The sequence below is a fragment of the Achroia grisella genome, unplaced genomic scaffold, assembly GCF_030625045.1.
Source record: "Achroia grisella isolate CSIRO2021 unplaced genomic scaffold, CSIRO_AGI_Agris_v1 utg1086, whole genome shotgun sequence".
In the NCBI taxonomy this organism is placed as follows: Eukaryota; Metazoa; Arthropoda; class Insecta; order Lepidoptera; family Pyralidae; genus Achroia; species Achroia grisella.
In genome coordinates this window covers 2,164,174-2,191,252 of record NW_026712572.1, presented here as the reverse complement: position 1 = coordinate 2,191,252, position 27,079 = coordinate 2,164,174, and the positions used below count along the sequence as shown (strand labels likewise).

General features: G+C 34.3%; 3 protein-coding genes across 4 annotated transcripts; 1 reads left to right on the top strand and 2 right to left on the bottom strand.

The window, feature by feature from the left end:
- Positions 1–2,277: 2,277 nt before the first annotated feature.
- Positions 2,278–5,104, bottom strand: LOC131843154 (EEF1A lysine methyltransferase 1). 2 transcript variants are annotated; one of them, XM_059191763.1, is made up of 4 exons: positions 4,929–5,104; positions 3,917–4,077; positions 3,294–3,444; positions 2,278–2,688 (listed from the first exon to the last, which is right to left on the bottom strand). In XM_059191763.1, the coding sequence occupies exons 2-4, from the start codon at positions 4,067–4,069 to the stop codon at positions 2,345–2,347; spliced, it is 648 nt and encodes a 215-aa protein (XP_059047746.1). In that variant the 5' UTR covers positions 4,070–4,077; positions 4,929–5,104; the 3' UTR covers positions 2,278–2,344. The 2 variants fall into 2 exon arrangements, with proteins under 2 accessions (XP_059047746.1, XP_059047756.1); XM_059191773.1 differs by lacking the exon at positions 4,929–5,104 and adding an exon at positions 4,593–4,678.
- Positions 4,878–6,152, top strand: LOC131842931 (N-alpha-acetyltransferase 80). The gene is made up of 2 exons (XM_059191508.1): positions 4,878–4,977; positions 5,536–6,152. Exon 2 carries the CDS (start codon positions 5,547–5,549, stop codon positions 6,150–6,152), a length of 606 nt encoding a protein of 201 aa, XP_059047491.1. The 5' UTR covers positions 4,878–4,977; positions 5,536–5,546.
- A 310-nt stretch (positions 6,153–6,462) lies between these two features.
- Positions 6,463–27,021, bottom strand: LOC131842732 (protein RRP5 homolog). Its single transcript, XM_059191299.1, has 20 exons — positions 26,862–27,021; positions 26,651–26,794; positions 25,117–25,272; positions 24,312–24,459; positions 23,663–23,782; positions 23,043–23,209; positions 21,777–21,884; positions 21,252–21,389; positions 20,208–20,340; positions 19,344–19,532; positions 18,060–18,151; positions 17,193–17,348; positions 15,792–15,911; positions 14,386–14,466; positions 12,737–13,615; positions 12,050–12,262; positions 11,155–11,283; positions 10,479–10,734; positions 7,161–7,326; positions 6,463–6,632 (listed from the first exon to the last, which is right to left on the bottom strand). The coding sequence occupies exons 1-20, from the start codon at positions 26,934–26,936 to the stop codon at positions 6,473–6,475; spliced, it is 3,630 nt and encodes a 1,209-aa protein (XP_059047282.1). The 5' UTR covers positions 26,937–27,021; the 3' UTR covers positions 6,463–6,472.
- Between the last annotated feature and the right edge of the window lie 58 nt (positions 27,022–27,079).

Genomic DNA, 27,079 nt, shown 5'->3' with positions numbered 1-27,079 from the left:
AATAACTCTATAACGACAAAATTTATGTTTAATCGATCGCCTTTATACCATTATTCATTTGTATTTCATTGATTTCCACGATACCGGTACAGACTAGTGTGGGGTCACAGATAAAATGTAACTTAGGTTAAGTTTTCAGCAAAGATTAAAATACGGTGGAAACAGTTTAATACTATTAAATATTACTTATAAATAAAATTTGAATGTCTGTTTGTAATTTCAAATTAACAGCTTTTACTAAATGCATATGAAAGTATACATAGTTATATATAAAAAATGTCATAAAATATTGCCTGTCTATAGTGTCTATTCCTGCTAATTTCTTTCTTACATTTGTCTAGTTTTATAGAAGTATTATTTATTTTAATTCCACAGGAACGTTACTGGCGGGTAACAGCCTACTATGACCACAGATCTATTGCTAATCTACCAAACAAGATCATTGATAGACATTTGTATTATAAGCATACAGATGAGAAGCAGATTGCGGTAAATGGAGTCTAACTTACATTACATCATAAGCATATATTGCCATATGTACTAGTGTACATATAGGTATACAATAACAAAAACTAGGAATATTATATTTACATAAAGTTATCCCCAGTAATACTTTGCAGGTAGATCACAGTAAATTTTTTATATATTTTTTTTATTGGGTTGTTTGGGCTATTGTCAGATGTGTAGCACCTGTAGCACTGCGACCTATTATACGACATAGATCTATTGTGCTCGCCCTTTTCAGAGTTCGCTACCTAGACCCGTCAGGGACAAGAATTGAAGGATATTCTTAGGAGCGATCGTTTTTGTCTCCTCGGGAAAGAGTGTAAACTTTCCAAAGGAGATATTTCGTTTATGCATGAGTGGGCTACAACCACATAGGATGTGAAGCGGCATTTCCTCTTCAGTTTGGCAGAATCTGCAGATAGATCATAGTAAAACACGAACACTTAATTTTTAAACCTGTATTTTCAGTTACAATGATACAACATGAAAGGCGAGTTATAAAACAGTCATCAGGAGTGGAACTGAAAATTAAAAAAATAAAATCAATGATAAATAATTTACTGTTTTGTAAATTATTTGAGAGACGCGGTCACTGAATCGACGTGACATTTGAAAATGTTTGTGATATTTGTGATGATCCCGCCTCAACTGTACAATATATACAATCGATTTGAGAGTTGAAAATTTTATGTTTTCTAAAATTTCAAATTGCGGAAAGTCATAGTTGTCGTCATAGTCCTATTTGAGATATTAATTTTAGAAATTTTAATTACAATATGTGAAAATAGTCGTAAAATACTTTTGACATCCGCAGTGCGTTTTGTTATTTGTTTTATACAGTCATTGCGTAATTTTTTGATAGTTTAAATTAGTTTTTATTGTAATACACAGCACAATGAACGTCAAAATACTTTTGGAGTATTTTTTGACACAATTTCGTTACGATATTTATTATTATGATATTCATTTTTAATAAAGAACATATTTTCTTAAAAAAGGAGAAATAAAACGCAACACTAATTACGCGACGCCATTTTGTTTTAAGTGACAGGTTGAATTCCAATTCAGTCAATAAGTAAGTCCGTCAGTTCGGTCAAGTAGTAAGTATATATAGATAAGTAGATCAGTACAGACCGTGGGCTGATATGATTATGATGGATAAGTTGTCTTTGTATGTTATTATTTAAATGTGCCTATAATTTGTATTTTTGTAAAAATGTTATATTTCAATTTAAAATCAGTGAGGAATCGCAACCCCCGCCAAGGGGGATTCCTCAGTAAGGGGTATCCCCCAACCTTCCCCCCCAAAATCTTAGATATAATGCAAAAAGCGTGCTAACCTTAAAACAACTTTCAAAACTTCATATAAAAAAAACTATGAGGAATCGCAACCCTCCCATCAAGGGGTGGTTACTTACCACCCTCCCCACACCCCCGTCACCGAAATCGATTGTATGTATTATACCGTCCTACCACGATCCCTTTTGAGATCTTTTTGTGACGATCCTATTAGAGATCTATTTGTGACATTTGTGATGATTATTTTTGTGACATTGTTTATGACAATTGTGACAATCTTTTTCAAGAGCTTAACACATTTGAGATATTTGTGACGATCCTTTTTGAGATCTATTTGTGATGATCCTATTAGAGACTTGTTTGTGGCATTTGTGAAGATTATTTTTTGACATAACCTAAGTGTTAACAAATTTGAGTCCAATTTGTGACATGTGATGTTAATTTTTGACTTATTTGTAATACTGATGAAACTTGAAGGATTTCTTCACCCCTTCGGTTGATGAACAAGGCATTATGATATTATGACAAACTGTGGATCTCACCTCAGTATGCTGTCCAGATCAAAGTTGGAATAACACGAGAACTCATTAGCTAAATTATTTCTATGCCTTGGCTGAAAACTGCACAATTGTAAATTTAATAATTTTTCAACGTGATCCTGCATTACGGCGCCGGAGCACAAAACGATTTTGTCTCTGGCCAGCAGTTTAATGGTACGCGATGTTTTAGTTAAGCACTCCTCGGAGAGGAACGGCGGATCAGCGAGTACCAAGTCGTAGGAGTTCAAGGATTCAATTGGCAGCTTGTCAGGCGTGTTGTAATCGTAGAAGATATAGTCTGGCGCGTGGACATCGAACCGCCTGTCGTACTCCAATAGTGACACTGTAATGTAAAATTGTTCATAAATATTATCAGCTTCATAAAGTTTTTCTTTTATAGCATAGGGATCAAAAGAGCTCGCGGCCCAACTGATGGTAAGTGATTACGGCTGCACTTGAGCATCCGCAACACCGGGCTAATTTCATGTGCATTGCCGATCTTTTGAGAAGGAGTAAATAAGCTCTTTAGTTGAGGGTGTCAATATGGTATTCTTTGAAGGCGATTTCACAATGTGTGTGGCAAAGTTTTCTGAGTGGACGACCGCCATTCATCAAGGTGATTAGTACTTAAATACACATTTTTTGTAATTACATACGTAAAATACATAGAAAATAACCAGACCAATAATACTCATGAATACAAACTGTTTGTGCCCTTCAAAGAATCGAACCTATGACCATCAGAAATGCTAGACTAACTACTAAATTTTCATTATCACTAATATGATTTTTTAAACCATTCTTTGCTCTTTTATAATAATATAACATTAATCCGTGTGTTATAAAAGAAATCCAAGTTCCAAATTTCGGGTTTATCTCAGTCAGTCAGTAAATACTGACTATTTTACAATAATGTCCATATTTATACAAATAGTGAATGTAACTCACCAGTAGCTCTATAGCCAATTTGCCTCTTGATTGGCACAAACAGTGTGGGGCACGATATAAGCGCCACTCGACCACCGTCGGCCACAACACTATCCACCACCTTAACAAAGCTTTGTACTGTCGCCTCGTCGTACCAAAATTGGCTCAATTGCTGCGGAAATTAATACCAAAATTTATTGATGACGTAAAAAATAGAAAAACCGGAATTAAAGCCAGAAGTTTTCTCTAATTTTAGCGCGTAAATCTTTGGCATAAATAGTAACTCAGAAATATGGTACTTAATTGATTAAATAGGTGAAAATATCAACTAATAATTCATATAATTATAAGAAGTTATAAATTACATATAACATTAATACTATATAATATATATTTTTTTATTTATTTATTTTCTATTTGCAATCAGCACTTCCAGTTATAATAGGATTCTGTGGTGTTATGCACATTAGGAAAAAAGGCACATATATCATAAATAAATAACAATTAAAATATATTTACATATAGACATACTTTAGTTCTATTTTGTGTAGGTGTGTCATATAGGATCGTATCTAATATCCCTACAAAAATTGCTAAGCCAATCACCCTAATCAGTCTGTAATTGGGGATTTTGAAACACACACCCAATTTTCATCAAATATAATGTTCTCCTTGAGTTTATCATCAGCCTCTAACTTGGTGAGTATCTCCTGTCTCCGCTGCTGCTCAGCATAAAAGTCCTGCAGTGCAGCAAATGTCTCCGCTGACAGTGTCGGCACATCATCATCGTCTGCCATCTCTTTAGCTACAATGATGTATGATTTTAGTATTACGATGTCTCTACAGTTATAATTTTTGTTTTGTAAAATATATTGCCAGTGTTGTAAATTATGTAACATTAAATATATAAATTAATTTAAAATATGTTTTATATACATACATACAAATGTTACAAAATTATTTAGTCAATAATATCTCAGGAATAATCATACAGCGCCATCTAGTCTCAAGATCAGCACATCGTGTGTTATGGGTACTAGAGAACTGATATAAATACATTCATACATTTTTTTTAAATACATCCCTATATAATATAATATAAAATACATAAAAAACACCCAGATCAATACAAACATTTATACTCATAATTACTAATTTTTGTACCCTGCAAATCGAATCCACGACCATTAGAAGTAAAGCGGTATCTTAAACCGCTAGACCACCGAGGCCGTCAATAAACTATCTTTAACTTTTTTTTTATTGGGGTTTTGGCAGATTTATTATAATCTTCATAGTTTTTAATGAAAACGTTCAAAGTACTTTGTTGAGCAGGATTATGGAGCTTGTTCTAATGACCCCGTCTAGAATTTTGTGTTGGTCTGTGCTGCCGCATTATTTCGCGCAAAAATTGAAAGACTTGCAAGTGACCGCATTTTAATGCAATTTTATAACAATTTCCGTGAATATTCATTACACATTAGATGTGCAATGCTTGACAATGAGGAAGAAGATTATGCAATAATATATATATACAGCTTTTACATTCACGTTTATGAATGACAGACGGCCAAAATTAGGTTATTTCCAATTAGTTGTACGCTGCCTCGCGGCGCGAGAGTGGTGTTGTTTTTAAGAATCAATTTAAAATGTCCATACCTGTTATTTGAGATAAAATATGAGTTTATATACAAGAAGCAGTTGCTTGGTAAGTGTACCCACTATTCAATTCTTCTAATAGTCATAATAGACTATTTTTTACCGAAATAATTGTGTGCTAATTACTTATAGAATCATTTTTATCTCTCGATCTCAATCTGACAGTTCAACCCTGTTTTGACAACTGACTCTACTGACATTGACAGTATTTGAAATGTTGCTATATTATAGTTTCCATAATCTGCCAATCTGTCACTGTTAAAGATTTTTTCATTTCATTCATTTGAATCGTAATGATTTCAGTGATTTTATATTTTTTTATTTTTTTATGCTACGATGGTGGCAAACAAGCATACGGCCGCCTATGGATGCCTTAAATACCAAGTGTGTCACGGGCACTTTGCAGACCCTTAATGTAGCCCTCTTGAAATACCCCATTCTATAGTCTCTCAAGAAAACCTCGGCAGGTAGTTCATTCCACAATCTATGTGTACGCGGAAGGAAGCTCGTCTGAAACCGTATTGTCCGTAACCACTCAATTTCAAATTCTAAAGCATTTTTTTGTTTGCATGTTCTATTAAGTAATATAATTAATATATATTTTTAGGAAACCAAACGATGGAAACAGAAAATCTTTCAGTATTACTTCTCCATTACTACCCGCAGTATTTAAAACAATGCTGCGACTTAATCAACGAGGAATGGCCTCGCAGCGAAACCGCCAGAATGATGTCTCTTCAAGCGTCACGTGACGCACTACCGACTAGTTTTATTTTAGTTCAAGACAAAAAATGTGTCATAGGGCATTGCAAACTTACTCCGATCCCAAGTATCCCCGAGAGTTGTTTTGTAGAATCTGTAGTTATAAGTAAAACTCTCCGAGGTAAAAAATTAGGTAGTTACCTGATGAAACACATCGAGGATTACTGTAAAAATGTTTTAAATTTAAAAATGATTCATTTATCAACAAAGGGACAAGAGAATTTCTATTCCAAACTTGGTTATACAGTTTGCAAGCCTGTATCAATTTACGGCACTTGTTTGTCAAATAAATATATAATTGAACCTCATAGTCATAAGACTGATAATTCAGTGCCACAGGAGAATACTCCCAGTACAGGAACGCCGCCTCCACCGCCCCCACCGATGCCGAAAGTCGGTTTAAATAGTAATAGTAACATTAAAAGTAATAAAACTTTTATGTTTAAGGATATAATTGACTAATAAATGTTTTTATTCAAATTTCATTGCTTTTATTTCTAATATTAGTTGGATACACTAGTTCATCACTGAATCATTCAAAACTTGTGAAATTATAATACCTGTGTAAGCAGTATAACATATTTTCTTTATTTCTTTCAGTATGAAAACTGCTTTGTATGAAATTATTAAAAATATATATACATCACTGCTATTTTTTGTCATTGACTCGGTTGAAAAACAATTCAAAAGAATAAACTCTAAGCATTTGAGTATTTCTACGTATTGGGAATATTGTCTATGGTAAAATGAAACAAAAACGTTAATGGTCCGATTTATTTAACTTAAAACTGAGCTTTCTCTACATATTCTAGAGCTCGTTGACGTATCCTTTCTACTTGTTCTTGATCTCCTATCTTCTCTTCAACTTCTATCCATTTCTTATAAACAATTTTCATTTTTCTCGCCGGTAGCTTCTGTGACGTCATACGGTCCATGACTTGCCTGATAAAAAGTACAGGTATTAACTATAATCGCGCTAGTGTCTATAAGCGAAATTTTGTGAATAATTTTAATTCAAAATTTCAGCCAAATTGGTTAGTGAAATAATCTGTGAGATGTACATCTATATCTATATAAAAGATATAAAGGCGCCGCCGTCTGTTGCCCTATATCATATTAATTAATCAACGGCTTTTAATACAGTACGCAATAAATAGAATGATTCAAGAGGAAGGTTTATATGTATATTACATGTTATAGTATAGGACAAGCCGAGAAATTCAAAGATTTGTAATGCATCACTTTACAATATTTTTAAAACAAAACAAACGAATATCAAATCTGTTTCATGACATGAAGGATTATTTTTATTTGGTTGGCTACATAACTTACATAATTTGTTTGTGTTGAAAAAGATGACTCGAGGAGTATGTGTGCGTGTTGGCGATTGTGGTTTTCTAAGTAATTTGTTACCACTGTATTTCTATCGACCTCTTTGTTCTGTGGTCACGTTAAAAAGTAGTTACTCACCGCACTTGTTCGACATCACCGCCTTTGACTAACATGTCGACGTACGCTGAGAGGACATCAACACGCTGCGGGTACACGGCCAACACCTGCTCGAATAGTGCTTCAGCGCGCTCGCGACTGCCCGACAACCGTTCCAGCAACGCGAACTGCACTAGTACCGACACGTCTGGAAATATTAGAATAAATAGATATATATACCTGGATGTTTAACACAGTGGCATCTAGTCCTACGGTAAGCATAGCTTGTTTAAATTATTAACCGGGTCTTAACACGAATAATTTTATGGCAAATAAAGGTATTTACCTCTCTCGACGTTTGGACTAGGTTGCAAGATTAAAAAACATCCCAATTTCAACAGAGAGGATGGCTTAAAATTAACATCTGCGTGGAATCCAGTCATAAATAAATTCAAGCAAAGTTCAGTAGCATCAATAGTCAATAAGTGTACGGATACCGTGAGTGCTGTGTGTCGCGAACTTTCGTTAAACAATCTAGAGATGAAGAACAAACTGCTGTCACCTATCTACATTGAAATCACTGTTACTCCAGTCAGCTCGTGATCACGGCTAGTGTAACCTAGTTGAAACGTCTAGATAGGTAAATACCTTTATTTGCCATAAAATTATTCGTGTTAAGACCCGGTTAATAATTTAAATAATGTATATTAAACACGAAAGTTTAAAATTAACTAAGCATAGCTTGTGTTACGGGTACTAGCTAACTAATATATTTAGATATTTTTTTATTATTATTATTTATTTTAATTCGGATTACATCCATATTGTGTTAGTAAAAACTTATAACACTATGTTAGTAACTTATAATATACAGATACTGAGATATATTTAATACATATATTTGTGTCCACGTCCAGAAGCACTGGGTCCACAATGCAACGATATCCAGTGCCTCTGGAGCGGACAATCAGGTATACTCGCAACAGTTGTTAGGATGCTGTTTGTGCTCAGCTCTTTTACGCATTATGGCTTGAAATCCATCTACCGGCGCTGCTGTAAACATCTCTGATGCGCTACAGAACCAAGGGAGCCCCAACAACATCCGAAACCCATTATTATTCTGTACACGAAGAGCGTTGTATGGCCTCTGCGTATACCCAAACCATAGGCCGCACGTGTAAAACGACCGACAATACGTTTCAAATAGAAATAGAAATAATCTTTATTCAAATAAACTTAATAAAAATTTTGATTCTACCGCTTATTCGGAATGCAGATTCATCACAAGAAGAATAAGCAAGAAACTTGTGTGTTGCTCTTTTAAATAAATATTGATTTACTTATATTTAATTAATAACAAGGATTAGGCATGCGACAATCAACATAGAAACCGCTACGCACTTAATCTCTGTTTAATCAGATAACGTTGTCAGCGCTATGAATTTTAAGTTAGATATTTTCTACAAAAACATTATTATCATTTATAAATACTTCAATTTTATAATAAGCTTTTTTACAAAGTAAATATTTTATGACACATTTTTTTGGCATACATAATATTTTCGTAAATGTATTGAGAAGCATTTAAACAACGTTGTATTCAAAAAATAGAATAACAATAAATAGATACACAATCTTTAATACAATACAAATTATTCAATAATTAATACAAATGTTTGCACCGTGCGAGTAACCAAAACCGCGACCATCGGACGCAAAGCTGTATGCTAAACAGCTAGATCATAGATGCCATCATTATTATAATAGAAATAGTGTTGAATGTGTTAAAGCTGCTTTCTGTTTACTTTGGGAGGAGTGGAATTTTGTATTTAAATTTAAATGAAACCACGTTGTCTTCACGGTTGTATATTGGCGACTGACTGTAATATACACAAACGGTGGCCGGCCGGCAGATACATACATAACTATAACTACGGTCCGATATAGACCAACCAAATAGTCTTTACTCAAAGTCAACCATAATGTTTTTTTGCACTAATGTTGTATGTTGTATGTTGGACTCCAGTCTCCGCAATTAGTTTCTCATTCAGAGCCAGACTACTAAAGTAGACAGCCAAGCTCCTCCCAAAAGCGCAGAAGACTCCTGGTGTCTTCACAGGCTTCACGGAGCGACCTCACCGTTCCGAGGATTTGTTTTCGTTGTTGGGCCACTGCCGTGCACTCCAGGATTACGTGAGCCGCCGTTTCTTCAGCTTCAAAACAGCCCCGACAAAGGGGACTGTCTGTAGCATCAGTTTTGTATAAGTGTTTGTTTAAGGAACAATGGCTCGTTATTGTCCCTATCATTATTTTGAGGTTATGTCTATCTAGATTAAGTAGACGTGTTGTTAATCGATGGTTCGTTTTTGGAATTGCCACTTTAGCTTGTGGTTAGGTTCCATCTTTGGTTTTGTATTTCGGTGGATCTCTGGCGATTCCAGGTACGAAGTTGCGAGAAGGGTATTGGCATGAGCGGGAGGGGGCCTGCAACCACCATACCAGATCCTATTCTCGCTAGTTCGTCCGCGGCGTCACTGCCATATGATCCACTGTACTATGTTAAAGAATTTAATTAATACGCTCCCGTCTTTCGCGATGATTGTTTCTTCGTAATAGTAGCACAATTCAAATTCAAAAATCATTTATTCATGTAGGACATTTTAGCCGCTTATGAACGTCAAGTTTTTATATTATATTTTTTTTCCCTACCGACCAGTTCGGTATATAGATCCAATTGAGAAGAACTGGCAAGAAACTCAATTGAATTACTTTTTTTTTAAAAGTAGTTTATTTACAATGCATAGGTATTTATATAGGTGTCTATGTCTAACATTAAATGAAAATCCCGAATATGAGAACAATAAGACGTAAATATAATCAGTTCATTAAATTGCCGTACATATAGGTATATAAAAATATGATATATAACGATGAAATACTGATATCCATACAGACATCAGAATTTCGTCATTATCTACCTTTCGCACAATTTTTTTATCACGATCCTAGAATCCAGTACTTCTGTTTCAGGATAGTATAGTAATGAATTTCAACTGCTACCTAATTTATTTAAATAAATCATTAAGTTCCATTAAAATAAAAAAAGTTCTAATTAATATATAATACTAACTGTCCCGGCAAACGTTGTTTTGACTTAAAATAAAAAAAAAATTAAGGGTGGACTACCCCTAACATTTTGGGGGATGAAAAATAGATGTTGACCGATTCTCAGACCTACTCAATACGCTCACAAAATTTCATGAGAATCGGTCAAGCCGTTTCGGAGGAACGAAACGTATGGGAACGAAAACTGTGACACGAGAATTTTATATATAAGATTAGAAAAAAAGCATTACTAACGCTCTTTCTTCTCCAGTATACTGATTGCTTTCTGCATAACCTGCCTGGCCTTATCCACCAGGCCGAGTTTGTAGCAGGCGCCGCCGGCCTGTATGTACGCGTCCGGTTGCCGTTTGTACTTCCTCATCATCAAGTCTACTAATGACACTAGCTCCTGCTGTTTGCTGGTCTCCACATAGATATCCAACAATTTCGAGTGAACCGTGAACGGCTCGTTCATTTGGAGTGCTTCTTCTAACGTTTTCTGTTGGGATTCCTATAAATGAAACATACATGATTATAACATGTTGTTTACTTACCGGTTTCAGCCTATAGCTATATTAATAGCTATATTATTTCACAGTTTCATTAAAATCCATTTAGTAGTTTCTGTGTGGGAAAGTTACAAACATCCATTCGTTCATTATCCATTCACTCATAGACTTCTAGCGTACACGTTACAAGCGTTTACAATATTAATAAGATAGCTCTTTTAATTAGTTTTTCTTTGTTTCAATTAAAAAAACGAACACACTTATATATTTAAACATATTACACACATATACACTATATTTTTTTTATATTTTACCAAATATAAAAAAAATCAATACATATCAGTTTATATAATTGCTTATTTTCTTTCTGTGAGAGAAAAAAAGTTTGACTTATTTCATTTAAATAATTCTTATTTTATTACCTGGGTACCAAACCTATGTTCAACGTTGAGCATAGCGATCCACACGTTCAGCTTCTCTCGCTCCTCCCGGAATGAGATCGTCGACAACGCCTTGCGTCCAACAGCGCGCGCCTTATCGATCTCCGTGGCCTGTACAATACGATATTATTCACTTGTGTGTTTTACTAAAAATTTTATAGAGGTTTATTTCAGTTAGTTTATTTAAATTTTATAACAAATATGAAAACAAAAGTATTATACAAAATAGTAGTATATTTACTACACTGGCAACACATAATGGTAGAAAACATGAACGATGTGATTAAGGGGTTTATTAATTCAGTACCGCAGTCGCTAGAAGAGACGTTATCAAGATCTGTGTCATTCAAGGCTGTATATAAAATATATATGAAAAATATGCACTGTATTTATGTATTGTTTAAAAAAAAATTAAATGAAACACTCACTTGTTACAGTTAGGCATAAAAGAACTTGTATCTAGTCGTAAAACATAATAAATAATAAAAAAAGAAAATCATGAACAGATAAGGTGTTAATTTTTTTTTGTATTACGATGGTTTCATTTCTAGAGATAGCAATCCCATCAAAAACATAAATGTGAAATGATAGCCAAGTTCAATATTATGATATATGCCTTGATTGTTGACTTCAACGACAAAAGAAGTGAGATCTAAATGAGTGCCAAGTTCAATGGTCAGTCCTGAAATTTATTTATAACAATATAAAACATCATTTCTTCTTATAACTTACGATAATATATTGTAGCCTAATGTCTGTCTTGGGTAGTTTTCATATACGAATTACATATTAAACAATTACACACGGTGCTTCTCGTCAGTTCCCTTACTTAAACTTGGCTTTGACACGCTGCCGCGTATCTAGATAATGGTTGTACCTGTAGATGGAATGCCATGTAAGCGATCCAGAGCTGGCTGCAGTCGGGGTTCGCCAGCAGCGCGCGCTCGAACTGCTCGCTGGAGCGCGGCTGGGCCTCGCTCTCGATGGCCCTCCGCTCCATGTCCCGCACTCGTTCCTCTTCATCACGCACCTTGGCCAGCTTCTCCGCCACAGTCAGCTTCTTACGTTTCTTTTTTGGTTGTTCCTTTTGCTAGAAAAAAAAATATTCACTAGTCACTGCTGCGCAATCGTACTCAATCTTAAATTGTACTCATGAATACAAATGTTTACACCGTGCGAGGAATCGAACCCGCGACCATAGTAACAGTGTATTAATCCGCTAGACCACCGAAGCCATCAACCTAACGTAACGACATTGATAGTTTATATGAAAGAAAATCAGATGTGTGCGTGTTTTTGACTACGCTCCATTACTTGAGTGTGTGTGTGTTTGTCACCATTCTATAATAGTTTCATCTATGACATTCGATAATTATTCCATAACACAGTAGTGTAAACAACAAATTTATCTTCATGAATTTACTTCCACGAGTGTACCAGAATGGCAGCCAGTAGGGAGAAATTGCGGACTGTCTTAAGACGCATGACATCTACCTCTCACTCCACTCCCTAATGACCACGACGGTTCTGTAAAGAGCGTATAGAATAATAAAAAGAAACTTACCTCATCATCACTGCTGCTCAGATCTTCATCATCGTTGACCTCATTATTTACATACGTGGCAGTCGTCGACCAGAAATCCTTTGCGCTCGGCGCTTCTAAAACTGGCTCTAAACTTTCCACCACTTGTATCTCCGATTTTTTTCGTTTCTTTTTCTTTTCCCCGTCTTTTTTATTTACATCGTCTTCTATTGCTTCTTCCTTCTTTTTCCGTTTCTTTTCTTTATTACCATCCAATTCTGTTTTATTGTCTTCGTCTCCTTCAGCTATACTTTCTTTAACTGCTTTTTTCATTTTCTTTTGGGTACTTAACTCTCTAATTTTATCTTTAACAGATTTCAAAGTATCTAACAATTTGTTTTTCCGTTCCTGTACAACCAACATATCAGCGTGCATAGCCGTATGGTACACTTTGTTTTTAGCATTCAATCCCTTCGCTTCTATTTTAGCTAGTTTCTGCTCTATTCTTTTTATTTTCATATTTCTTGCTTTTATACATTTTAACAGGGACGCAGAACGTTTTTTACATCTCTTTATGTCATTGCAGTTAGACAGATCCATCAATTCGTAGTCTTGAGTCGACAACGTTACTTCCATTTCATAAGATGCATTCGTTTCTTCTTCATTATCTTCATCGTTGACGTCTGTTTCTATATGATCACTAGCCGATTCGTTTTCCTGTTCTTTACTTTTATCTTTCTTTTTCTGTTTCGGTTCTGTAACTTCCTCCTCAGTTGCATTCTTCTCAAGTTTCTTCTTTTTCTTCTTTGTATCTGTTACTTCTATTTCACCATCGATAGACTTCCTCCTCTTTTTAGGTACCTCATGATCATCTGTGATTTCAGATTGTGCTTTACGTTTTTCTCTTTTTTCGCGTGGTTGCTGTTAATAAAAATATAAAGATTGATTGAATATACCATCACTATGTATTACATATGTATGTGGATGGTTATAAGGACAGACGAAGGCTGATAAAGAGATGGATGGACTGTGTGAAAGATGATATGGCAAGAAAGGGTATAAATAACGGGATTACTGCAAACAGATGAATGTAGAAAACATAGTACACCAATACTAAATGAATGGGATAAGGAAGAAGCAGATGATGATAAATTAAGAGAGCGGTGGTCATGACATATTAATTGAATATCCTAATGACCAAGTCAACACAGTATATTAAATTAAAACCACATACCTATGTTTAAAACAAATAGCACACTCATGTTAGTTACTTCTTTTAGCTATCTGCGAGTGAAAGTCGCGTCTAAATCGGTTCAACCATTTCAGAGACTAGTAAGAACAAACATGAAGACATTTTTTTTCAAATAGATTAAGGAAAAGTTTTATTTATGATATGTAACAAAGCTTATAATTAATTACATGGTAAATATACAATAAAAAAAAAAATATTTGTTTTTTTATTATTGTATAGGAAAAGTTTAAATTTATGTATTTAATTTACCATATGTACGAAAAGTCCATGACAATCTAGATATATCGTATCCGATATGAACAAAAAAATTTAATAAAAATCGGTAAAACCGTTTCGGAGGAGTTTGCTAACAACGCGGTGTTTGTTACCAAACTCCTACATGCTAATGTTGTATTTGAAAGAAAAGAAAGAAAGATATATTTTTATATATTTCACTTACACTCGCAGTGAACGGTGGCGTCGTGAAGCTTGCGACCATTTTCTTGTCCTCCGGCGATACCCTGATGATTGTGCAGTTTACCTACAAGATAATTTTCAGCCAGATATATAGTTAAACGTGTAGTATTTTGTCTCATGGCTCGATATTTTGTGGATGTTACTTACCTCAAAATATATACTGAAGTTATTATGTAGGTACGTTAATGACATGTTATAATACAAATAGATATGATACAAATACAAAATATGAACTTATTTTTATGTAACTTCAAATTCAAAAATCATTTATTAATGTAGGACGTTCTAATCGCTTATGAATATCCGTTTTTTTCTAATTCATCAAATTTCTTCGCTACCGTCCAGTTCGGTATATAGATCCAATTGAGAAGAACTGGCAAGAAACTCTATTGCATTACTTTAAAAGTTTCTATATTTATTTATTTATTAGCTATACCGACCGCATATTAGCGAGACTGCAGTTTGACCCGCGTTTAATTTCAATATAAAATATAGTCTATGTGTAATTCTGATGCATAAACTATAGTATTGTAAAATTTCATCCAAATCAGTAGTTTTTGCACGAAAGAGTAACAAACATCCATACTTACAAACTTTCACGTTTTTATATTCATTATTGCACAATAAAGTGTGTACAATTGGCAAGCTTTATGCCATATGGCATTCTCTACCATAATTCGTTGAAAATCACCATAACTAATGCACAAAGCAAATAAGATGTATTTTAATGACTGATGTTTCTTAAGGACTGTTTTTTTATATTTTACTAGCCGCTCCCGCGACTTGTCCGCGTGGCATTTAAATTTATAGTTTATTATGTTTATTTATAGGCTAGTATAAAAATAGCCTAAGTTACTCCTTATTACATCAGCCAGCTGACAAAAAAAGTCCCGTCAAAATCTGTCCAGACATTTCAGAGATTAGCCGGAACAAACAGACAGAGAGACAGAGATACAAAAATTGTAAAAAAAATGTTGTTTTGGTATATGTACCGTATTTATATTCATATGCATGTAGTTAAAAACGGTTATTTCAATATTACAAACAGACACCTATGTTTTATTTATATATATAGATTTTTAGTAATAAGAGAAACTGCGGTCGCTAATAATTTGATAATAATTTGATTTATTTATTTCTCCTCACAAACATGATGGCAACAATACATGTAGTATTCTTTATAGTAAAATACTTAAATTTATTATTTTAATAATAATGGAAAAAGACATATATTTCAAAAGTGACAAATAATAGAACAATAGAAAATGTATTTTAAATATATATAAAAAATACAATAAAAGTCTAAGAAGGTGCGTCGTGCACAAAGCGTTTATATTATTAAGATTAAAATAACAACTATGTCTACCTATAGACGTATATATAACTCACAATCTGTCCTGGGTGGAATGCATCACGTATGTTGTCTATGGGGTCCTTGGTGACGTAATGGCGCGGCACCAGCGCCATCACATTGTTAAAGAACACCACCAGCACGTAGTCGCGAGTCACCTGTCAACAACATTTCTTTATCTAACTGGAAAGACATTTCAAACTCATGGCCCACTTAACAGTAAGTGGCAATAGTCAGCCATACATGAAATTAATCGTAATCGTCTCTAAGTATCGTTTAGAAAAAATCAATAGGTCTTTTATGGGAATAGGTATAAAAATTTACAATAAGATACTAAAGGATATATTGGAATTACCCTTAAATAAATTCAAAACTTCTGTTAAATCATATTTACTGAGCAAATCCTATTACTCAATAAATGATTACTTGAATGACGACCATGGCAATAGTTGTTCATGCACTGGATTTTCATTTAATGTTACACATAGACCTAAATAAATATACATTGTAAATAAACTGGTTCAAAAAAAAATAAGTAATTCAATTGAGTTTCTTGCCAGTTCTTCTCAATTGTGTCTACATAACTGGACGGTAAAATTATAATGTAAAAAATTTTACATCCATAAGCGGCTAAAATGTCATACATGAATAAATGATTTTTGAATTTGAATGTTTATTTACAAAATACTGGTAATTACACAGAACAGATCTTATATAATAATTAATAAGGTGTTCAGCGATATTTACCATTCAAGATGTGCAAATTATTTAAAACCATAAAATTATTTAAACTACTATAATATAAATTTATTTTTTAATAATAATTTAACTAGCAACTCGGCCTGGATTCGCACAAGTGTACACGAATTATATATATAAACCTTCCTCTTGAATCACTCTATCTATTAAAAAAACTGATCTAAAATCCGTTGCGTAGTTTTAAAGATTTAAACATACATAGGGACGCACAGACAGCGACAGCGACTTTACAACGAATCCGCTTTACGTTGTGTAGTTTGTATTAAAGATGATTGTTTGTAATTTTCTATGCACACATTTGTATCAGTTGTCAAGACGCTTTAGGTACAATTTGATCAGATGGCGACAGAGATTATTTATTTATTATTTATTATTATTATTTATTTTATAATATGTATTGATAATAATATCATTAAATACAACTGTTTGTATCGGTCTGGGTATATTCTATGTAAATTATATATTTACAAAAAAATGTATCTATGCATTTGTATCAGTTGTCTAGTACCCATAACACAAGCTCTGCTTAGCTTGGGACTACATGGCTCTGTGAATTTCCTGAGAATTTATTATTATTACTCCTCGAAAAAAATAGCTATAATATTTTAATAGTATGACCATGGTATTAGAAACTACTAAACTACTAAAAAAAAGATGTGTGACCATATAAATTTCCTTACTCTGATACAGCCAGTGTAAGATTTCCCCACTTCCGCCTCCTCATAACTCTTCAATATCGGCAGATCTGGTGCCAGCAGCGAAGGTTTCAGTGTCAGTAGCAGCTTGCGCGCCTCCAGGTCTACGAGCAACACGCGCGCATTCACTTCTTGACCCTCCTGTATGTATTGAAAAGAATATGAGCTGAATTTCTTGTCAGTTCTTCTCATCTCGAAATCACTTCGAACTGACGGTGGATTTGACATATCATAAAGTTAAATTTGGTTACAAATATATACATATAGCAACCCTAACTTTGTTTATTATCTATATCTTATATATAAAATTCTCGTGTCACAGTTTTCGTTCCCATACTCCTCCGAAACGGCTTGATCGATTCTCATGAAATTTTGTGAGCGTATTGAGTAGGTCTGAGAATCGGCCAACATCTATTTTTCATCCCCCTAAATGTCAGGGGTAGTCCACCCCTAATTTTTTTTTTAATATAAGGCAAAAGAACTTTTGACGGGACAGCTAGTTAATGTTATATGTTTGACATCCTTGGTGACCTAGCGATTTAGCATACTGCTTTACTTCCTTGGTCGCGGATTCGTTTGGTCGCTCGGCTAGCACGGTACAAACATTTTTATTCATAAGTATGATTATTTGTATTTGGATGTTTCCTATGTATATTATGTATATATTAACAAAAAAAAAAAAAGTATTTATATAAGTTGTTTAGTACCCATAACACATGGTTAAATTAATATGTACTGACTCTACAAGACGTCAAACACAACACTGCTTATCTCATCAAAAAACCGTTTGATCTTCCCCCCACTCACCCTATTCCTGTTTTTGAAGTCGGTTAAAAAAAATAGAAAATTTACCTTAAATTTCTTTTTGGCCAGTTTCGACGCGCTGGCCTTCTTGGGGTCGACGAACATACCGGCGTCGGACATATGTGTATACGGCACATAACCTGTCAATATCAAAATAAACATACATACATTTTTTAATCATAATACTACAGTTAATAGTACGCTGGCATCCTATATTTAAGAATTCATTTTCAATAATTGCATACCCTATGGTGTGCTGTATTATACGTACTTATTTACTTTACTACTTTGGTAAGGTCCAAAACTGTACCATGTAGCAAGCATATGAATAAATTATTATTCTCATGGTATGGTGTGAGTGTGCGTGCGAGCGTGCGTGCGTGCGTGCGTGCGTGAGTGCGTGCGTGCGTGCGTACGTGCGTGCATGCGTGCGTGTGTGGCTGTGTGTGCATGCATGCGTGCGTACTATTACTATTATTATTATGAGTGAACGATGAAAGAATTACAATGAAGTAATGTTTTTCTTAACCCATTAGTAAGAATAGAAGCGAAATAGGTCGCCCTAACAAAGAGATGGGCCTTCCCGTCACCATCCCACCACCAGCATCTACTGAGCGGACCAACACCGCCGGAGTAACTGTGGAATGCTAATGCTACTTCGAGACTCCGGTAATGGCACTTGTAGGTACACATAGGTACACATATAATAGAGTAGGTAGCTACTCTATTTTTTGTAAATATTCTCTTTCAAAAGGTTGTCTGTAAGAGATTGCATTAGCGATAAGACCACCTTTTGTACCTACTTTTAATTTTTATGTTTTAATTTTGTTCATGTCCTTTATATGTTTATGCAATAGTGTTATAAACAAAAAAAAATATACCACTCTAAATTGCCATCCTTCTACCATCAACCCATATATTTTAATAGCGATAGTTATTTCTAAACTTTCGTGTTTAATATACATTATTTAAATTATTAACCAGGTCTTAATATATCAGATAGTTACTATATGCGGTTCCCCTTGGAAACCACATGGTTAATTACCATTTGCCACGATGGGCTAACTGACCTGACCTCATGATCATCTTATCATTCTCCACTGGTGCCCCGCCAGCGTAAACCGTTAGCGTAGGTGGGTGCACCATACATTATCCATAAAATATATACAAAGTCACTCACCCCAGCAACTGACCAGCCAACATTGACCAGTATGTAGTCATGACCTGACCTCATACTCATCTTATTATCCTTCACTGGAGCCCCGCCAGCATAAACCGTTAGCGTAGGCGGGTACATCCATTATCATCCATAAATATATATATAAAGCTCACCTCTGACCCTGCCCACATTGACCAGTATGTGGTCATCTGCGACTAAGGTCACGGTCCCGGAGACCAGGTCCCCAACGGTGAGCTGCTCCAAACTGAAGTACTTCTCAGTGAGCAACGCGCTCTGATCGCTCACACTGTACGAATAGTCGCACAGGTTGTACGAAATCACCCTCACTTTATGGCAGCTACCTGAAGTTAAATAAATGAATAAATAACCCTGGACAATTAACACAGCAACATCTAGTCCCACGGTACACTAATATAAATACTTGATATTTTTTTTCTAAATACATACAAAACACCCAGACTATTGCAGACAATCAACCTTATGAATACAAATGTTTGTATTGTGGGTGCGAGGAATCGAACTCGCGACCTTCGGACGTAAATCGGTGCTAAACCACTAGACCAGAGGTTCCCAAACTTTTTTGTGCCATATTTTTCGGTTTTGGGTAGATCCCTATTCTTACCAGGTATTGATTTTTTTGTAAATTTCTAACTGTAGTAAAGATTAGTGTTAAAAAACAACAAGATGACCGCTTTCGTAGACCCCTTGCAGTTTGTCATAGACCCCTGGGGGTCGATATAGACCACTTTGGGAATCACTGCACTAGACCATCGAGGTCGTCGATTTTGGAAAATAATTTTAAGTATATAACGCAAAGTCGATTTTTAAATAAACTATTTTCTTTATACTGTTTTAAATTTGTCAGGGAAAATCACGGGACTTAAAGGAAACATTGGGAACTCAATAAAAATAAATAAACTGTGTGAACTATCCCGTGATTTTTCCTATTTATAAATAATATAGTTTGTTAGTTGTGTATTATTGTAGTAAAGTGTTCCAATATAGTATGTACGTACCCACAGGATATGACTTGGCGACTATATCCTCGTCTGCCAAGTTCTCGTCCACCTGGATACTCTTGAGGCTCATGGCGCCTATACAGCCGGGCCCCAGCTTGAAGTGGACCGATCGTCCCATTATTTTGATGACCTATACAATATTATATTGAAATATACGTTAGACATTTTAAATAGACATGAAAAATATTAGAAGAGAATTATCATTACATATTATAAAACAAAGTCGCGGTCGCTGTCTGTCCGTCCCTATGTATACTTAATTTTCTCGGCTTGTCCTAGTCAGTTCCCGGGACTTTACGTCATATGAGTCGTCTAGGTTTTTCTATTAACGTTAACACGTTGCATACCCGGTGGGTCACTCCACCAACGAAAGTAAAGTTATACGTTGGGATCTGGTGATCACCCGTAGGCACTTGAAATTAAATAAATCTTGGGGTTAAATAATATCTACCTCAAATTATTGTACACTAAAATACAGAGGACATGGAGCACATCATCCGGAGGTCAGCGAACCTGAAGAGCACCTTTATCAAGGCCCTGAAGGAAGACTGGAGGGAATAACAAAGGAGGTGGCCACCCTTGAGGGTGATCTAACATATTTAAAACATAATATACGAAATTAACTAAAAAAAATACCGGTCTCTATGTGAGAAATAAGATTTTCAATGTGGTCTTTAAGAGGAAGGTTTATATATACAATATATGTACACCCGTGCGAAGCCGTGGCGAGTAGCTAGTATTTTAATAATTAATTATTAATTAATAATTTTAAATAATTTTAATTATTAAAATAATAATCTAGCTAGCTATAATACTATAATATATAAACTAGCTTGAAGCACTCTATTAAAAAAACCGCTTCAAAATCCGTTGCGTAGTTTTAAAGATGTAAGCATACATAGGGACGCACAGACAGCGACAGCGACTTTATTTTGTACTATGTAATGATTAGAACTGGTACCTGCGCTTCCTCTACAATCTCTTGGACAGACAGTGACAGCGATTTTTTTTATACTATGTAATAATGATTAGAACTGGTACCTGCGCTTCCTCTACAATCTCCCCGTCCTTCAGCTTCTGCTCCTCTCGGAGATCAGGGTAGGTGGTTGCAAATATATCTTTCATTGTCAGGAAGGGTGTTTTACGTATTGGCACCACGTAGAGTACTCGAGCGCGGATCTGAAATAACGAATAATGTTCACTATATTAATAGTTGTGAGGAATTTTAGTTCACACTAGCTGTACTCGCGACTTCATGCGCATGGAATTTAACTTTATTTTTACAAAATAAAATATTTTTCTAAAACAAAAGTAGCCTAAGTTACTGTTTATTACATCACTTCCATCAGCTACCTGCCAAAAAAATCCCGTCGAAATAGGTCCAGCCATTTCAGAGATCAGCCGGAACAAACAGACAGACAGACAAAAATTGTAATAAATGTTATTTTGGCGTATGAACCGTATTTATATTCATATGCATGTAGTAAAATACGGTTTTTTCAATATTACAAACAGACACTCCAATTTTATTTATATGTATAGATTATCAATGTTGTATGGACATACCTTCTGTCCGAGGGCTGGTTTTTTTCCTTTAACTTTGTCGACGTGGTCGCGTTGTATGTACGCTGTGGTTTCATTCAGTACGTGGCCCTCGATGCCGTTATCTAACGGCTATAAAACAAATATATGATTATTAATGAATTTGCAAACGATTTGCTGTATGCGGAATATATAGTTCAACATAATACAATAAAATACACGAAAAAAAAATCGAATGTATATATATCTTTTTCTTTATTTAGGAGCTTAGGGTCACAATAGATGGAATTTTAGCCGCATCTTTAAAATTCATTATATACATTTCATTTATATTATTTCTGTAGTACTCCAAAAACAAATATTATATATTAATCCAGTCAAAATAGACCAAAAAAAATGATAAGTTAGCCAAAATTCGCATAGAGCTGACAATTGGTATAGACGTTAAATAAACCATTACAAATGTAATGTCAAAAATCCATTTCGATCCTACTTCTGCAAATTTTTTTATCCAAGGTCAAAGGTTAAAAATTCAGGTTTTTTCCATTTTTCTCTGAAACCGAAAATATTATCGTCAAAATAGGTTAGACAAAAGTTGTAGATCATACAATTCTCTACAAAAATTGTCCTAATACTTTTTTTCGTACGAATCACCATTCGTGAGATATCGCGATTTTAAAAGTTGAAAAATTCATATTCTTCATAATATGCAGTTATTGCACACATTTCCACACCACTTATGAGGTAATGTACTTGGCGCATTTGTTTTTTAACGTGGTTTCCACATTAGGTAGGCTCCACGATCTATTGCGATAAAGAATGTTTGATCAGTATACAGATCGATTGAAAGAATGGTACTATTCCTAATATTCAAAGTGGAACAGATTGGTATCTACTAATATAAGTAGAATTAGAAAATTATTTATGTATCAGTTATCTAGTATTCATAACGCAAGCTTTAGCTAGCTTAACTTGGGTCTAGATGGTGCTGTGTGAATTGTCCTACATTGTACTATACCTCATTTAAACTTTTGTCCACAACTTTATATATTAATTATTTTGATTGTGGTCCAGATATGATAAAAGAAAAAAAAACCTAAACTAAATTAATTTAATAAATCTTTCTATCTCATTCTTACCGCATTCCATCAACAATATTTTTATTTTTAACTTTGCCAAAAATATTCTACTATGAGTTGAAAATTTTAGTAAATTCCCAATTCCCAATTCCCAATTACCAGCTGTGGGACTACTTTTAAAATCAAGTAAATTAAAAATTAATAGGGTTACCTTATGAACGGTGAAGTCGAGTGCCATTCCGGGCAGCAGCTGCAGCGCTGGACGCGGCCGCGGCGCGCAGCGCTGTATCGCTGACAGTTCATTGCTCAACTTCACTATGCTATTGTCCGGTGAAGCATCCACAGACTTCACGCAGCACCACGTCAAGACGCCTACATCTGTATTACATATTTATATATATATGTATTAATGTTACATGATATGTATTAATATTAATAATACATCTCCAGAGACTAGAGAAAACCTCAGCGAGAATGAACGTCGAACAAAAAGTGGCCATAATGCTTTGTTTCTTTTTGTGAAAATTAAGGTGAGACATTCACTGTTAAAATTGTTTCAAATTATTATAATTTTTTAAAATTATTACTACATGCAATATTTCTCCACCGAACTAATTTATAATAAAAATTACATCTTACCCCCTAGCCCACGCTAGTGCTGTACCTTTAGTATACACATGTGCATTCTCACATTCAGCTATAAAAAACTATATTCAGTTCTCATCTGGAAATCAATCCGAACTGACTGTAAATTTCACATGTTATGAGAGTCTGTAATAGACCTAAATGAATAAAGTTATTTTGAATTGAATTGAATATGGAATTACTCACCAAGTTCCACTTCTGTGTTGACATGTTTCTTGGGCAGGAAGGGCCTCGTGTTGGGGATGCCCAAGTCCATCAAATAACCGTGGTCCTCCACGGACACGACCGCCGCTTGTAGCAGATCACCTGACAGCATTATGAGATTAGCATATTAACTATTCCTTGAAGTGTTAATTAAATAATAAAATAACTTGGCAGATATTTATAGAGCTGTATAAATTGATACAGCTATAGCTCATTTTGATACTGGCACATAATAATAAGTTTATAGTTATTCATGAGATGATGAATTTTTACGTGATTATAAAGTTCTTGTTTAAAAATATTGTTAAAATAATATAATTTATGTAGGAATAATGCACATCTATACAAAGTTTCATTTTATACAGTCTATATGTAATTCCGTATAAATTTTTTGGTCCTTCGAGCCCTAAGATGTTCAGTGTCAGTTTGATTTTAGGCCATAATTTTGACGAATTTCCAAATGGTTAATACTGTTGTAACTACATAAACTTTAATGGCATATTTTTTATTGATTTAGATACCTTGCGTTTGAATACGACATTTCATCGTTTTTCAGAATAGATAAGAAGTATTTATATCAGTCTAGTACCCATAAACTTTGCTTAGCATGAGACTAGTTGGCACTATGTACCTTTGCTGAGGTCTGAGTGTGAGCGTCCACTGTTGATATGCTGTGGCATCATGGACAGCATCAGCTTCATGTTCTCCACCTCCAACACTTTCAGCATCACATACTGGCCGGGCCGGAACATTTCTGACAGTTCTTTCACTTTGTCTGTCTGTAACATTTAATTGTGGAGTGCTAACTATTACATATGACTTCCTATGCTGTTTTAAATTACAAATAGCATATGTCCGTCCTCTTATACAAACTATATGCCAATACTATATATATTACAGATACACAAATTACAAAGAATAAATTAATATCCTTACTAATATTTTAAATGCGAAAGTAACTTTGTCTGTCTGTCGCACTTTCACAGCAAATTTTTTTAATTTCATTTAAATAAAATTTAGTACACAGATAATCTAGGCCCTGAGAAAGGGCATAGGTTTCCATACAAACTTTCATCCATACAAGATTTCATTCTTTAATGCGAAAAAGGGGTTGTTGGCCCCTTACAACAGTGATATGAAAGTCAGATGAACAGTTATATGAAAGTATCATTAATATAAAGCTAGAAACACATAATAAACATACTTATTAATTAGGCTGTTGATTAAATATAAATAAATATGACATTCAAAGTTTGTAAAACTGTTACCTATAGGGGGTAAAATAAAATAGGGGATGAAAGTTTGTATGGAAATTCATCACTGATCATCTATTCCACGCCGATAGTCAGGCTACTTTTATTAAGAAAAAATCTTTTATTTTAGAAAAATAAAGCTAGTATTTTAATATTATTATTATAACACTAGGGACTAGTTACCTGGTCATTGACATATGCTTCAAGCAGCTTATTGTAAGGTTCACTGATGTGGCATGCCATCACGGTGCCTGTCATTTTACCCGGCAGGGCCACTGTCACTTTGGTCTCATGCACTTGTGACACTCTGCCCAATATGAGCACACCCTGTTTAATAGTCTGAAAGAGAATAATCATAGTGAAACAGTAGAAAGAAAGAGAGAATTATTATATTCTTTATTGTACAGAAAATATGGTAGTGGGACAATATGAAGAAGATGGCAGGGAAGACCTGGACCAGATGCACCAAAGACTGAAGAAGGTGGAACATATACTTCCAGCAGTGGACAAATTATATTCTAAAGAAGAGATAGAAGAATACAGTAGTAAAATAACTTAAGAGACAATGTGAGCAAAGGTGGACTTATCCCTAGAAGAGATCTCTTTCAGACAACATAAAACTGTGACATAGGTGGTAATAAGTGGGTAATAATAGGTGCGAGATCTTTGGGGGAGGCCTATGTCCAGCAGTGGACGTCTTCCGGGCTGTGATGATGTTGATGATGATGAATAGGTGCAAAAAATTCAAAGTCAAAAATGAGAAATAATCTAGTGAGATAATATAATTTCTAATAATGAAGAATAGAATAGAATAGTAAATCCTTTATTCAAATAAACTTAATCTAAGCATGTTTGTATAGTCACAATTATCCTTCTTGTAATCTATCACTCATTCCGAAAGCTGTCTCATTATAAGAATGAGCAAGAAACTTAAGTGTTGCTCTTTTAAATAATTATTGTAACTTTACACTTTTATGTCAAAATGTATCAAGATGAATGATTTCCTGCATTATACCATAACCAGCTATTGTTGGTGAATTTATCTGCATTTTTGAGGTAATAGAGAGAAAAAAAAAATGTACTGCCATCTCTTAACATACATTTATAAAATTAATAACCTATATAAGTTCATGATATAAACCATGTTTAAATTAAATATGAATTTTTGTTAAGATTATACCAAATAGAAGAGGAAATGCCACTACAGATCCTGTGTGAGGTCACTCATGCATAAATAAAATATCTTCTTCAGAAAGCACACTCTTGAGGATAAAAACCATTGCTTCTAAGAATATCCTTCAATTCCCTAATGGTAGCCCTATTAGGGAATTGAAGGATATTTTTAGGCAGCAAACTAAGAAAAGGGTGAGCTCAATAGATCTCTGTAGGTTGCAATGCTACAAGTCGAAGGCATAGAGTAACAGCCCAATCCCCTTAATAAAAAAATAAGATTCCTTTGGTAAATGGTAACAAACAGAAATACAAATAAATTTTGTGATTTCCAATATATATGTTAGATGGTACACTATGTTAGACATTATTGATATATTTGTATGGTGTGCTAAGATTTTAATACTATAAATAAATTTTGTGTGAAATGAAAACTACATCAAGCTATCTGGCTACTGTGCTAATTATTCTCTTATGAGGCGAGACCATGCCAGGTGAATGAATACATCAAAAAAACAACAAGTAAGAAGGAATAATTCTACATTACCTTGTAAGTGAGCCGAGATGAACAATTTTTGTATGAATGGTCGAAATCCTTTTTAGTTTCATCTGATAAGTACCCATCGTCAGGATCTCTATTCTTTTTTGGTTTCTTTTTCTTTCTTTCACCTTTCTCAGCTGCTCCTAAAAACTATAAAATACAAATAGTTACACGTTTAAATCAGACAGAAACATTTATTGTAAATTCTAATACTTACGTTGCTGCTTGGCTTAAAATAAGTAACTGTTGGCTTTTTACCCCCTCGTGGAAAGTATTCTTCGGTGTCACCCATATTATTTCTTTTCAAAAAGTTAATTCATCAATATTATATTATTTCAAAACAATTCTAAAAAACAAGACACGAGAGTTTTGTGAGGTTAGGATTTCGTTTTGTTATATCAAATTGAAAACATTGAGTATTAATTGAAATTAAGT